Source organism: Lagenorhynchus albirostris, chromosome 2 (genome assembly GCF_949774975.1).
Source record: "Lagenorhynchus albirostris chromosome 2, mLagAlb1.1, whole genome shotgun sequence".
NCBI lineage: Eukaryota > Metazoa > Chordata > Mammalia > Artiodactyla > Delphinidae > Lagenorhynchus > Lagenorhynchus albirostris.
The window spans coordinates 121,517,597-121,531,063 of NC_083096.1; the positions used below are offsets into that span (position 1 = coordinate 121,517,597).

At 42.1% G+C, this 13,467-nt stretch overlaps 1 protein-coding gene across 1 annotated transcript in view; it reads left to right on the forward strand.

Moving 5' to 3' along the window:
• The first annotated feature begins 8,028 nt into the window (after positions 1–8,028).
• The window catches only part of ERICH3 (glutamate rich 3), a 118,555-nt gene continuing 113,116 nt past the window's right edge, over positions 8,029–13,467 (forward strand). Inside the window, exon 1 of the mRNA XM_060141924.1 lies at positions 8,029–8,070. Within this exon, the coding sequence (XP_059997907.1) occupies positions 8,029–8,070 (42 nt within the window). The remainder of the gene's footprint in view (positions 8,071–13,467) is intronic.

Here is a 13,467-nt window from a genome sequence, read left to right on the forward strand (position 1 = left end):
CTTCATTATTTCCATGGCTGTTGAACTGTAACTATTGCCAGTTCCTAAAAAGGCAGGTCAAATATTATGTCAATTGCTGATGAGTAGCTCTATTCCTTGACAGGTTTACCAGTGCTGCCATTTGATGTTTGGTACAGAGTGGAATTAATGTTATCCCAGGAGGTAATGGTAATGAACTAAATTTTACATCCACAGAGGAGACTGGACAGCAGGGCAGTCTTGCACTTTGGTCTTTATCCGATAAATCAGTTGCTTTATCACCGCAAATCCTGTCTGTCAAGTTCCCCCAAATAAGCTGGATTTATTAAAATGGGTTGTTACTCATTGTTCTGATAATGAGCTCCACTACTGGTGACTGTTCAAAGAACCACAGAAAAGCAGAGCAGAGGACCTGTTATTAGATAGCAAACCGCCTACACAGGCAGTGGGAATTGGATATGACTTTTAACTCCACGTCATTGATGGTAATTTTTGGTTGCTTGCCCGATTTGCCTGGGGCAGCTAAAAACATCACCTTAGTTTTATTCAGGCTAATTGTCAGCCTGTGCAGTGGTGCCAACTTTGAGAAATGATTGACAACCAGATATACAACCTCAGGTGTATGACCCTCCAGTTCATAGTCATCAGCACTCAGTCACTCAGTGCTGGCCTGCCCCAAAGACAGTAGTGGAGGCCAGCCATCTGATGAGACCAGAGAGCTCTGGGGAGGCGCAGCTGCACGTTCTCACCCAGATGTTCACGATTCTTGTTGCATCATTGACCATCCCTGCGTAGGGAAAGCTGGATTGCTTAGGGTCTATTGATGACCTTGTCTGACACCCATTTGTGTGCAGGGGCGGCTCAGGCTGGACGCCATCTGGCCTGACTTGGCCGGCCGTTTCATCGTGTGGCTGCCTCTCCACGCTGATGGATTTCTCTGAATAGCTGAGTGTGTCAAGCTTCACTAGGTAAGTGAAAAACAATGCATAAGCCCTGGAGTTACTCACCACATTTCTTCTCAATCTAGAAAATTGAGGACTGCCTCTCTGAGACTTGTTTATAATTTTAGGGAACACACATGATTGGAAAATAGATTATTACAATATCTGTATATAATATCCATTACCTTTACAATCTAACCGTACCTCAAATTCTGTTCTTTCTCCATTTATTCTTTTTAAACACATTCCCCCATACAGTTAAACAGAATTATTCTGCACCTGTCACTTTTTTGGTGTTTCTAGTGCTCTGTCGTTTAACCAAAATTCTATTGAAACTGAAATCCATATGAACAAGCTGCCAGAAAAACAGGGCTGAAGTCAGATGTGCTGTGAACTAAAGGGTTTTACCTTATTCAGGGAAAGACACTTAAAATTATACAGTTAGTGTGACTTTTCCCCCAGTCTGAGGGAAAAACTTCCAAGGAATTAAAACATTCTCGAGGGTCTCCTGGTGGCCATCCCCAGTTTCTATCTTTGCTGAACTTCCTAAGATCTCTGCTTCTCCCTAAGAATGTCTTTCTTGTCAAACTTGGCCTTGAGAAATTTCATGTAGCCTTTGGGGAAAATGTACTCCCCACCTACAGGGGCTTGAATCGCCTGAGGGTACAGTGGTCTCCCCCAGTTTGATTTTGGGTGGAGAGAGGAACGTGCAGGGGCTTCAGCAGGACAGTGCAGGACGGCATGTAGCCCTTCGAATCCTGCAGAGCAGTCCCACGTCGGGGAGTAACCCTAACGGATCCTTCCTTAGATCCTCCCATCACTACAGCTGGTCATACTTTGCTTTAGCTTCAGTCGCCCAGTAGACATATGCTGGCTCACGTGGAGACATAGATGCATGCATGGACCTCCCATCCACATTCTCTGAAGGACAAGCCTTCCTTTCCAGAGGCAGTTGAGTCCTCATCTGCTGTCATAAACTGGAAGCCAGTGGGCAGAATTCTAACCACAGATAATTTTTGTTTCACTTACATAATGTTCTAAGAATGAGAAAATTTCACCAAAAACATCTGGCGTTTTAGCTTCTTTGGAAGTTCTACAAGGCATTTCTAGAAGGCAACAAACAGCTGAGCTCTGGAGCCCAGGTTTAGACAGACCATATGACCTCATCTGCTACAGGCCTGCCACCCCTAGTGTCTTATGTTTTTCTTCCTCTTTTGGGTTTTTGACTCCTGGTTTAAGGAGGAGGAAAAACATTCTAGACTGGACACAGTGGAATCAGCAGAACTCATTAATATACAGAGAGGTGTTAGGTTCCTTATTTCTATTCCCACTCCCTTTTCAAATTGTGACTCTTGGGTCTTCCAGGAGTGAAAACTATAGGTCATTTACTAAAACATATACTCTCTGTGGCTGTTTGCTTAGTTACAGAAGACCTGACAGAAATTTTGAAATTGTGACATATGAGGGTTGGTTCAAGCACTTCATATAAGGCCTCAGCCTCCTTCCAGGAGGGAGGTGAAGGAATTTCCTTCCTCCAGGGCTGGAGGATCATAGGAGATTGCCACCATCATGCGTTCACAGAGTTAAGATTTCCTAGGAGAAGCCTTATAATCCGTTTAGTTTAATATAGCTCTGTGTGAGGATCTCCTCTAAAACATTTCTGATTCTTCCTCTTGATTATTTCTAGAAATAATGAGCTCTCTACCATCAAACACTGCCCATTCCATTTGTGGACACATTCTCTATAACATGGGTGTGAAGTGTACTCCTACTCATAGGGTTGTTGCAGTCGGATTTCTAATTGTTGTTTGATTCTGGAAAGTTCTTTCTTTTACTGAGCCAAAAATCATCTTATAAATTCTTCTCCTAATTATCTCGCATGAAACTTCTCAGGCTCTTCTCTCTACTGTATGAAATCCTTTCAAATATTTGGTGACATTGATACTTTCCATAGTCCTATCATGTTTAACTTAGACGTCACCCGTTATCTCAGTGGTTTCGCCTATGAAATGGTTTCCAGAGTATTCACCATTTTACTAAACTTACACTTGATATTGTAACTCTTTTATTTTGGAATGTTAAATTTATCAATACAATAATACCTAGAAGTAAGTGAAACAGTCTTTTGTATTTTAATTTCAGCAGAGAACAGACAGAGAACAAAGCAGTATGTGCCAATAGGACCGCCAAGCCGCACAACTGCAGGGGGGCACCATTCACATCATGGTCTGTGAACAGTACACTCTGGAATTGTGCGTGCTGTGCACAGCCTTCGTGACCCTACATGGGTGTCCCAGACACTTCTTAGAAAGAAGTGCTGGGCACACTTATAGGATGTGCATCAGCCCATCACACACTCACTACTAGGGTAAAAGAAGGAAGACAATTCATCACAAGAAAGAAGAAGCTGGTGGTGAAGATTTCATTGAATAAAGCTATACACATATTGATTTCTCCCTGTTTCCACAACTACCTACCATGGATGAGAGGGACCACTTTCCCCTTACCTTAAACCAAATGAAGAGGGCTTTCAGAGCACCACTCAGAGAGCTTGGACCTTGCCTCTGAACTTGGAGAATGCAGTGACATAAGCACCTTGAGATAGAACCCTATCATGGGGGCACAGTGTTCCAGATGTGATCAGATCAATGAAAAACACAGAAGAACTTGTCCATCTGAGAACATAGACCAGTATCACATTGATGTCTTAGTTGCCATGTCACAAAATGGCTTTATACTGAGTTTCCAAGCAAACGTCTAGGTATTTCTTATATGAACTGCAATTGGTTCAGATATCTTGATATTTTATTTGTGCAAATAATTTTTTTTGAGGTCTAATCAGAATCAACTTGCTATAGAGGCAGCATCATTAAATATGGATGTAGATTGCCTTGGTTTGTGTCTCACCTTGTCTACTTATCTGGCCGATGCATTAATCTCCCTGAGCCTCAATTTTCTCACCTGTACCATGAGAATAATAATACCTCTTCTTCCTGCAACCCTGGAATTGTGAGGATTTAATGAGCTAGTGTGTGAGGGTGGTTAGCACACTGGCAGCACTTGATAGACACCAGTTCCCTTCTGCCTTCTTTTTCTAAAAAAAAATAATTAATTGATTGATTATATTATTTATTTATTTTTGGCTGTGTTGGGTCTTCTTTGCTGCGTGCAGGTTTTTCTCTAGTTGCGGCGAGTGGAGGCTAATCTTCATTGCGGTGCGTGAGCTTCTCATTTCGGGGGCTTCTCTTGTTACAGAGCACAGGCTCTAGGCACGCAGGCTTCAGTAGTTGTGGCTCGCAGGCTCTAGAGCACAGGCTCAGTAGCTGTGGTGCACAGGCTTTGTTGCTCCGTGGCATGTGGGATCTTCCCGGACCAGGGCTCGAACCCGTGTCCCCTGCATTGGCGGGTGGATTCTTAACCACTGCGCCACGAGGGAAGTCCCCTTCTGCCTTCTTGATGACACCCTCCATTTGTGGTTTTGCTCCTCCCCAGCCACCATGTAGGGGACAGTGTAACACAGGGGCTGAGAGCCATTGCTAAGAAGGTGTCACCCCTTACAAGCCTGTGACTTGGTCAAATTACTCCAATTCCCTGCTTCTCAGCACCTTTCTCTGTTAAAAGGGGGAAATAAGAGTATTTGAGTGTAAGATGAAACATGGCATTTAAAGTATTTAGTACAGAAGTTGGCACTCAGCACATATTCGGTGATATTTTTTCTTTAATTATCATTACTGCTGCTGTGACTATAGTATAGTTGCTTATTTGTTTTGATGACAAGACCTGAAACTGTCCTCCAGAATTCTGGACAAAAGCTCTCTTTGAAACACATTTAACAGTGTTTGCTCTGCGGACGCCTGGAGCACATTTAGTTTAATCAGTCCGAAAATGAGTAGCCAATTTCCAGAAGTGGGAGGTGGAGGGAGGCATGGCCAAAGAACCTCATTTGACTGCCTCTCATTCATTCTGATTCATATTTCCTACAAAGATCTCTTGCAAATACCTCTGAGATGGATCCTCTCCCAAACTCTAGGTGTCATGATCATATCCCCCAAATTGACAAGTTACTTTGATTCTGTCCCTTTCATTTCATCCGTCAGCTCTTCCTTTTATCGAATTAACTACAGAGGAGTTGCTTCCCTCATGGATTCCTCTGAATTCCCTCCCCTGCTGGTCCCTCTACTAATATTGCAGTTTTTGCCATCCTCCTATGGTGTCATCTATGTTTCCTGCTGTGCAGCTTCTTAGTACCTCTCTGGACTCTAGGGGGACAAACTGGGTTACTAGGAGTTAAGTTGCAAAAAGGTGGAAAAAAGTAAATTTAGGCTTGTCCTAGTCAAAATCTGAGGTTTGGGATATAATAGTGTTTAACAACCATTTTATAGCCAAGAGCTCCTTGTATATTATTTTTTTAATCATCATAAACATAATATTTTGACAAATACTGCATTTTTATTCAGGAATGATGACAAATATTGTCTTCCTAAGAGAAAGCTAAATGGACCACAGTTAGATGACCCATAAATTCTGATAAAAAAGAAAACTGCTATTTTTATTTAGCTTAGCTATGTTGCTCTCTGCAAGTCTACTTTTTTCTTCCAGAATCCTGAGAATAGCTTGCACACCCATATTATTACTTTAATACACCCTTAGAAGTTGGCAACCTCAGATTAGGAATTTCTGGGTATGGCTTTAGCTGGAGTCATTAAAACCAAGTCTTTAGTGAGAAAGATGATTTAAAACTAAATAATTTATTCCCTTTTTATTTGTTTCTTTAGTGTTAAGATGTTTATCTTAATTACTACTTTTAGGGGAGTAGGCATGGTGGGAAAAGTCAGAGCTCTGGATCAGAAAGATCTGGTTCTGATTACTTACAAGCTGGTTGACTTGCATTAAGCTAGTAAGTCTCTTTGAGGCTTGGTTTCATCATCTATAAAAAGATCAATAACACCTCACCTATAAGATTGGCGTGAGGATGAGAGATACATAGGTAAAGGGAAGACAGTGACTGGCATAGGGTAGATAGTTATTAAAGTGTAGCTCTTATTATGAGGATGAGCAAGCTGCCATTTTCTGAAAGCTTACCCGTGAGAAAACTGAGGGATAGCGCATGTCAGTAGCTTTCCCAAAGTCACATAGGCACTCTATGGCTGTAGTATAGGCCAGCTTTGCTGTGATAGCCAATAAACTCCAGTGGCTTCAAAAAGCAAAGATTTGTTCCTCATTTGTGTTCATGTCCATCATGAGTCTGCAGGGGGCTCTGCTCCATGCTGTCCTTAGTTTGGACAACAGGCTAAGGAAAGCACCACCATCTGGAATGTTGCTGATTGCTGAGCCCAGGGGATAAAAGATGGAGAATCCTGCAGGAGCCCTCAAACAATTCTACCCTGAAGTAACACACAACATTTTTCACTCATATTTCATTGGCCAGAACAAGACCTATGGCCGGGCCTAATGTCAAGGTGACAGAGACGTGCAAGCCCCATCTGAAGTGGAAAAGAAGCAGATATGGGTGAATAGAAGCACCTCACATGGTGACAGAATTCCAATTCAGACCCAGGTCTCTACCTCTTCTTAAGCCAGTTCTTTATAACATGACTTCATTGGTACATCTGAAGAAATTCCCACAATCTAAATGTCATATATGCATAACCGCTCAAGTTTAAGTGCGAAGACGTGATGCCAAGCAAAGTGAAGGGGACTTATGCATTTCTTACTTTTTGCGATTGTAGATAATTGAAACTAAGTACCTTCCATTTAAGACTTTGCCTATTTCTATGTCACTTATTGCCTTTTAAGTCAGTAAAGCTGTATTTTTCCTCTTGACTTCTTTTCCCTGCTTGCCAAAACTTCTCCATACCACAGCACACCCCAGTGTTAACAGCTTCACTTTTTTTCCCTTTGGGTTACAGCTGAAGAAATAGTCTCAGTTCCTGTGTGAGCCTATAGAACACATCAGAGGGACAAGGCCATGCAATTTCCTGCTCTCATGTCCAGGGATGTGGAGCTCTGGCTCAACAGAACCCATCTCCTGGATCCTTGCCTAGGCCAACGATTTAGCTCAGGGATGAAAGCTCCCTATGGCAACAGCCCTGTGCAGGTGCAGACAATAAACCCTGTTGTCATGATTCCAAATTGTGGAATCTGAAGTGGACTTTATTAAACGAGAGAAAAACTTACCTAAAAATGAAACTCAGAGGAAGGGAGAAACCCCACAATTCCGACTTTGGGTCAGCTATGGGAACTGTGTTACAAAATCCATATTTCAAAGAATCACCAGATTTTTCTTCCCAAATGAATTTGTAGAGCTCAGGAGCTCACGATTTTGCTCTTTTAATCTGCCTACGTATTGATTTATTTTCACTGTTTTGGGTTTTCTCGCAGTTAGTTGACTGGTGGATAATCTCAGTTTCCAGCTCGCACTCCAGGACGGTATTTTCCCCTTTGTATGTTTTTGATGCTTGGTCCATGCGTCCATTTCTTTTATTGTGATAGGAAAGTCTCACTCATTCAGAAGCCATGATCACTCCAACAATGAAACAACTTTTTTTTTAACCTTTGTGCTCTTAGGGAGAAAGTGTTGGCTGAGCAATTCTTAGTGAAAGCACACTCAGGCTCCTCCAGGGGTGCTCATTTACATGAAACTAATTTGTGAATTACCAAAAAGAAACCTTTAGTCAATATCTGTTTCTCAAGGACCCTATCAGGTAGCACCTTAATTTTAGGATTAAGACCTTAATCTAGTTTGAGTTGTAATATGAATTAGTAGGTCATAAAGCTATGCTGTTATTTAAAAATAAATACTACAGTTCAGATTGTTTGTTTCATGAGCTTCTCTATCGTCCACCTCCTGTATGAACAATCCCAGTCTTCTGCTCAATGCCATGAGTCTACTTTTAACCTGAGTTTAAGAAGTGCGATGTTTTTTTCTATACAATCAACTCCATTGTATAGAGTATATACATTCCCCCTTTTCTTCTGGCTAGAGAAAAGAAAATTCAGTCAGCAGTTTACGATGCCAGAATGCTTGAAGATCAGTGCTGTTTGCTTCCATGGAAGAGCCAGGAAGCTGTAAAACTTTTTAGAGATTGTTGCTCTTAAGGGCTAGAGGATGTGGAACATCCGATATACTCCGTCAGAAAACAGATGTTTGGTAATAAATGAAATTCCTAGTCTTTGGTTTCTTTTCACCAGCCACATCACTGAGCCATTGTGCATGGGGAAAGCTGGGAGAATATTTGGTACAATCGAGAACAACTTTCCTTGGATAAGTGACCTTACAATTATTACCCTCCCCATGCGTGGTTATGTTCCTTACCTCTGGAAGGTGGGAGGGAATAGAGCAAAATGTTTAAAATTGTGGGTTCTGGAATCACGGAAAATGGAATTTGAATCTCAGTTGTGCCACTTAGCAGGTGATATTTAACTTATCTGAATCTCAGTTTCTTCATCTGTAAAACAGGAATAAAAATAACACCCACCTTACAGTTGTGAGGATCCAAGGAGTGAAGCACTTATAATAGTGCCTGGTACACAGTAGAGTCAACAGATATTCTCTGCTATTAGGCCAAGCAGAGCCTGCGTGAAATTCTATGGACTCCACATATGCTATTTCTCATGGCAAACAGTAGTGTCAGCCGTCTATAGCTGCTTAGGAAACATTGGACCAAATAAGCAAACATAGTCTTCCGTTGCATCCAGCCATTGTGAGATCTCTGCTCCGTTCCTCTTCCCAGATTCAACGTCTGTGACTTAGAAAGCATTTTTGGCTAATGGTGGATAATCACAGACATGGTGAGCTTGTTAACATCTAACAAATTCACTCATACATGGGTGGAGCCAGAGCCAGGGAAAGAATTATTATGACTCTTACTATGTCACCTGCTTTACATCCTTTCCTCCAAATGGAGCATCTAGGAAAACATGAATTACACTCCTTGTATCACTTATTTAACAAATACGTATTAAGTACTTAACTCCATGGCAATTCAATTGGGCTGAAGAGAGAGCAGAAACTCAGCCTGCAGTTGGAGGAGATAAGATATGCATGCAAACAACACAGTATATGCATATACAGCACCGAGTGTATAGACATTGTGTCAGAAGAGGGGGGGGTGGCCCCGCAGCAGGGGCTTGACACACCTGAGTCCTGTTCAACTCCCATTTCCTTGATGAAACCATCAACTTCTACCTCTTCTTTTCCTCCTCTTCCTTTTTTCTCATCCAAATCGCAACCTCCATTAATTTTTGGGCTATAGAAACTAGGACAGGGTCTATAGACACTGAGTCCACCGTCAGCTTGAGAGGCTTAAATGGGGAGGTCTTGGCTTGGGGAAGACATCCTCTTCCCCCCAAGCCCCATCTACCTGGCCAACTCTGACACATCTTTTAAGCCTCATCTTACGTACTGCCTCCTCTGTGAGTCCTTCTCTGACTTCCCTAGACAAATTTTTTGGGATAGGAATGGGGATGTATTTATCAGTAATATAATTGTTTGAAGACAATTAAAACACAAATATCCTGTATTCTCCTTACAGAAATTCTTAGTGGTTATGCCTCCCCAACAGCTTCTATGTTTCTCTCTTCTCTGTCAGGGCCAGTCTTTTTCCTCTCCTGGCATAGAATCCCTGGGAGAGGATGGTGAGGAATAATCAGGGTGTCAAGGCTAGATGAAATAATAATGTGATTAGTGAGAAGTGGTGTTCAGCATCACAAAGAGTGGGTACATGGCTGGAAATGGTGGGCGATGGGGGTAGGATAGGACCATTAGTCAGAAGGCACCTCTGTATTGCACCTTATCTGTACTTCCATCACAGCCCTTGGCACCTCATCATTCTTTGTCTGCATGTCTGTGTAGCCAATAGACTTCAAGCTTCAGGGCGGACAGGACCTCTGTTCATCTTTGAGACCTCAGGCATAGTAAATACCACTGATTTCCCATGGCCACTAAATGACTCCAGTGACCGCCCCATTCCAATCTGTCTGTAGATTCCACCCAGCTCAGAAATAAGGGTAGAAGGGTTTGGAGACATCTTGCCTATCCTGGTTGCTCAGAACTCTGAATTAGGGATTCCCCCTTGAATTTGTCGCTCTATCCATTGTACATGCCTCTCAGCCTTTCCTATACCTAATGCCATGCTTCACTAAATGGCTCACTGAAATTAAGTCAATTAGGGAAGCTTATTAGGGAAGGCTGGAAAACAATTCAGGTTTGAAGTTAAATCCTTGTACATTTGTTCTTCATTTTCCAACTTCTCAATGTTGCAGCTTTGAAGGACCCAAGCTAATGTTGGAGGATGTAAGGTATTAGGAAGCTCTCTTGTAAACTTAACCGTCTACAACTGTGTCCTGATGAAATGCTTACATCACTTCTTACTGGAGTTTTATACGGTGTTGCTAAAGGAAGGGAGCCCTAGGATCACATCAAATCATCAGGCATGTCTGTTATATCTGAGGAGAAAATCTCAATGACTTGATCTTTATCTGTGGGAGAAAGATAAACCCATGGGAAAACTTATTCCTCCCATCTGTTTATTCATTCCTTCATTTGTTTATTGAGCACATACTCTGTGAGAAGCACTGTGGTAGGTGCTGGGGATAAAAGGTGAAAGATGTGATATCTGTTCTCAAAGTCTAGAAGGGTAAATTATCTCTCTGCTTGCAGTGACAATCTAAAGCAGGGTGGATAAACTTTTTCTGTAAAGGGCTAACAGTAAATATTTTAGACTTTGTGAGTCATAAGGTCACTGTGGCAACTACTGAATTCTGCCTTTGTAGCACCAAAGCAGCCATAGGTGATTCACAAACAAATGTGTGTCTATGTTCCAACAAAACTTTACTTATGGATATTGAAATGTGAATTTCATGTAATTTTCATGTATCCTATGATGTTACTCTTCTTTTGATTTTTTCTAACCGTTTACAAATGTAGCAACCATTCTTAGCTTGTGGAATGTACAAGAATAGGCAGCAGCCTGGATTTGACCCTTGACCCATAGATTTCCCACCCCTGACCTAGGAGATGGTCACTAATGGTTTAGATCTGTGATTCTCAAGTCTAGCTCCTATTCAACCAAAGCAGAGATCTAATCAGCATTGTAGGAGTAATTCTTGTCTTTTCTTCTCTCCTGCTTCTATCAATCTCTTGCCGCCAAACCCTAATTCCACAGGTCTTCCTACAAAACAGAAATCTTTTATAAATTTATGATACTACTGGGGACATCTGGGGACTTGTTTTCCTGTGAGAAAATGATAATGACTCCTGTGACTATTTGGTCTCTGAAACAGTTTAATTTACTTTTTTTCTTTTTTCCCTTTTCCTATCTCCATCCTAGAAATTAACATAAAAATTCCTTCTGGTTAAATTCCCAATACAGTCTCACAGTGAGCATTTTCTGAAGTGAAAATTAGTAGCTTCCTTGCAGTTTTCATCAGGGATGTGAAATTGTGCAGCTCACAGGGGTGGAGAACTCAAACCCCATTTATGAATTAATACATGCTGCTGAGGGTACCTTGCCGTCTGTGGAGTGCCATGGAGTCTTTCCTATGGAACCCTGAGTATGTAAATAGTGTATTTTAATTTCCTTTCTCATTCCACCAGTGAGAGACTACCATTTTCTATTTGCACGAATGAATTAATATGTAACAACTAGTACCTATATAAGATTATATTATTTACACCATCCTTAGGGGTTGGTAGCACTTGGGAAAATTATAAAGTCTCTCTATAGTCCCTCCCCCTTCCCTCCCAATTTTTATCCAGGTGAAATCTACTTACAGAAAGCATTAAGGACACCATCCAATGGGAACGACAGTCAATGGGGATAAGCTTATAGGGGAAAGAGTGGGTTCAAGTCCCATTTATGGCTGTGCAGTGATTAGGTATCTATAAGGCTTCCTTGTTTAAGCATAAGGTGCCACTTTCACATCTCACATCTTCCTTCTTTGACAGCTTCTGCCCCTCTCCAGCTGCTCTAGCCATGTGCTTCCCAAAGCAGATTTGAGTCCTCCATCTCTGGATCTAAGCTATTGAGCTAGAACCCTATTTTGTCTCCACTGAGATGGCTCTTGGTCTTTCAGGTCAGAAAACTCTGACAGTATAGAAAATTTGACTTCTGCAGCAACGCACAAGAGTTATGGGAAAAGGCATTTGTAATTGTTAAAAACACAGGCTTTGGAATCAGATTTGTATTTGAATCCTGGTTTTTCCACTTAGGAGCTATTATAGACTTCAGGCAAAATAATTAACTTCTCTGTGTCTTAGTTTGTCTTATGAAATGGAGGAGAAAACCTACCTCAGAGAGTAGAGGTGAGGATTAAATGAGATAATGAACAGTTAGTAAGTGCTCAATAAAGGGCGGAGGAGAGAATTTAGTGAGTACTCAATAAAAATGCTACCACTTTGAAGAGATTTTTTTCCTTCATTTATACTCCAAACATTTGTTGAACTGCTGTTTGCCTCTGAGAATACAGAAAAATAAAATAGACACATACCATGAAATAGAGAAGCTCAGGTTCAAGTAGGAAAGACAGCCATAGATCAGAAAGTGAGGGTGAGACAGAGGTCTGTCCAGGCAGAGTGGGGCCCCAGAGGTGGGAGCCATCAACTCACCTGGGGACGTCAGAGAAGGCAGGGTTTGAGGTAAGTGTTGAAGGATCAATAGAAGTTTGTTAGGTTGTCAGGGTGGAAGCATGTTCCCATGAGAAGAATAGTGCAAAATTTGGTCTTGCTAGAGTTTAGGGTAGCAGAGGTAGAGAAAGTGGTCACAATGAGGTTGGTGAGGATGCTGGGGACAGATGATAAAGGGCATTGAATGTCGTGCAAAGGAGGCTGGACTCTAACATGCTCGATGGGCCTTTATGATGTGTGGAAAAGCAGAATGCCATTAATGAGCTGACGTCCTTCCAACTCGTAAGTGTGGCTGAGATAGCATTGAGATCCACTGAGAGCTCAGTCACCGTGGATGTGTCCAGCCCTTCACTTACACATGAGGAACCTGAGGCCAGAGATCAAATCACCCAGTGTAGAACCTGATGAAGCAAAAACGGGACTAGGAATAGCTCATTTGAATCCAGTGCTTTAAACTTCTTCCACACCAAGGCCCTCTCACGTAAATCCGGGCTTCTTCGTCTAAGCCCTGCATTCTCGCTACTGGATTCAAATACAAGTTCAGTTCCAGGTGCTAGCATGCTTCACTGAGTAACAGCTTTTTTCCCACCTTCTGAATGTCAGAACTGTCAGTCCTGCCTGCTGGAGGTGGGGACCTCAGCTAGGAGCAAGGATGGGGATTTTCCAAGGAGGAGATCCACCAATTGCAATCTCTGGCAGTTGCAGAAACAAAACTCAAAGCTTTCTTTTCCTGGAACTTGCAATCTAGGGTCTGTTTTACAGTTGGAAACCAAGGCAGCACACTGTAGCTGCTCCCTGCTCTTAATTACCTTACCCTCGGCCCATCACCTAGCCCTCCCTTCCCCAGGGCCTAGCAGGAAGCACACCTGCCTAAACAGGGTGTGTGCGTGCCTGCGTGTGTGTGTTTTCACATCTCAAGTG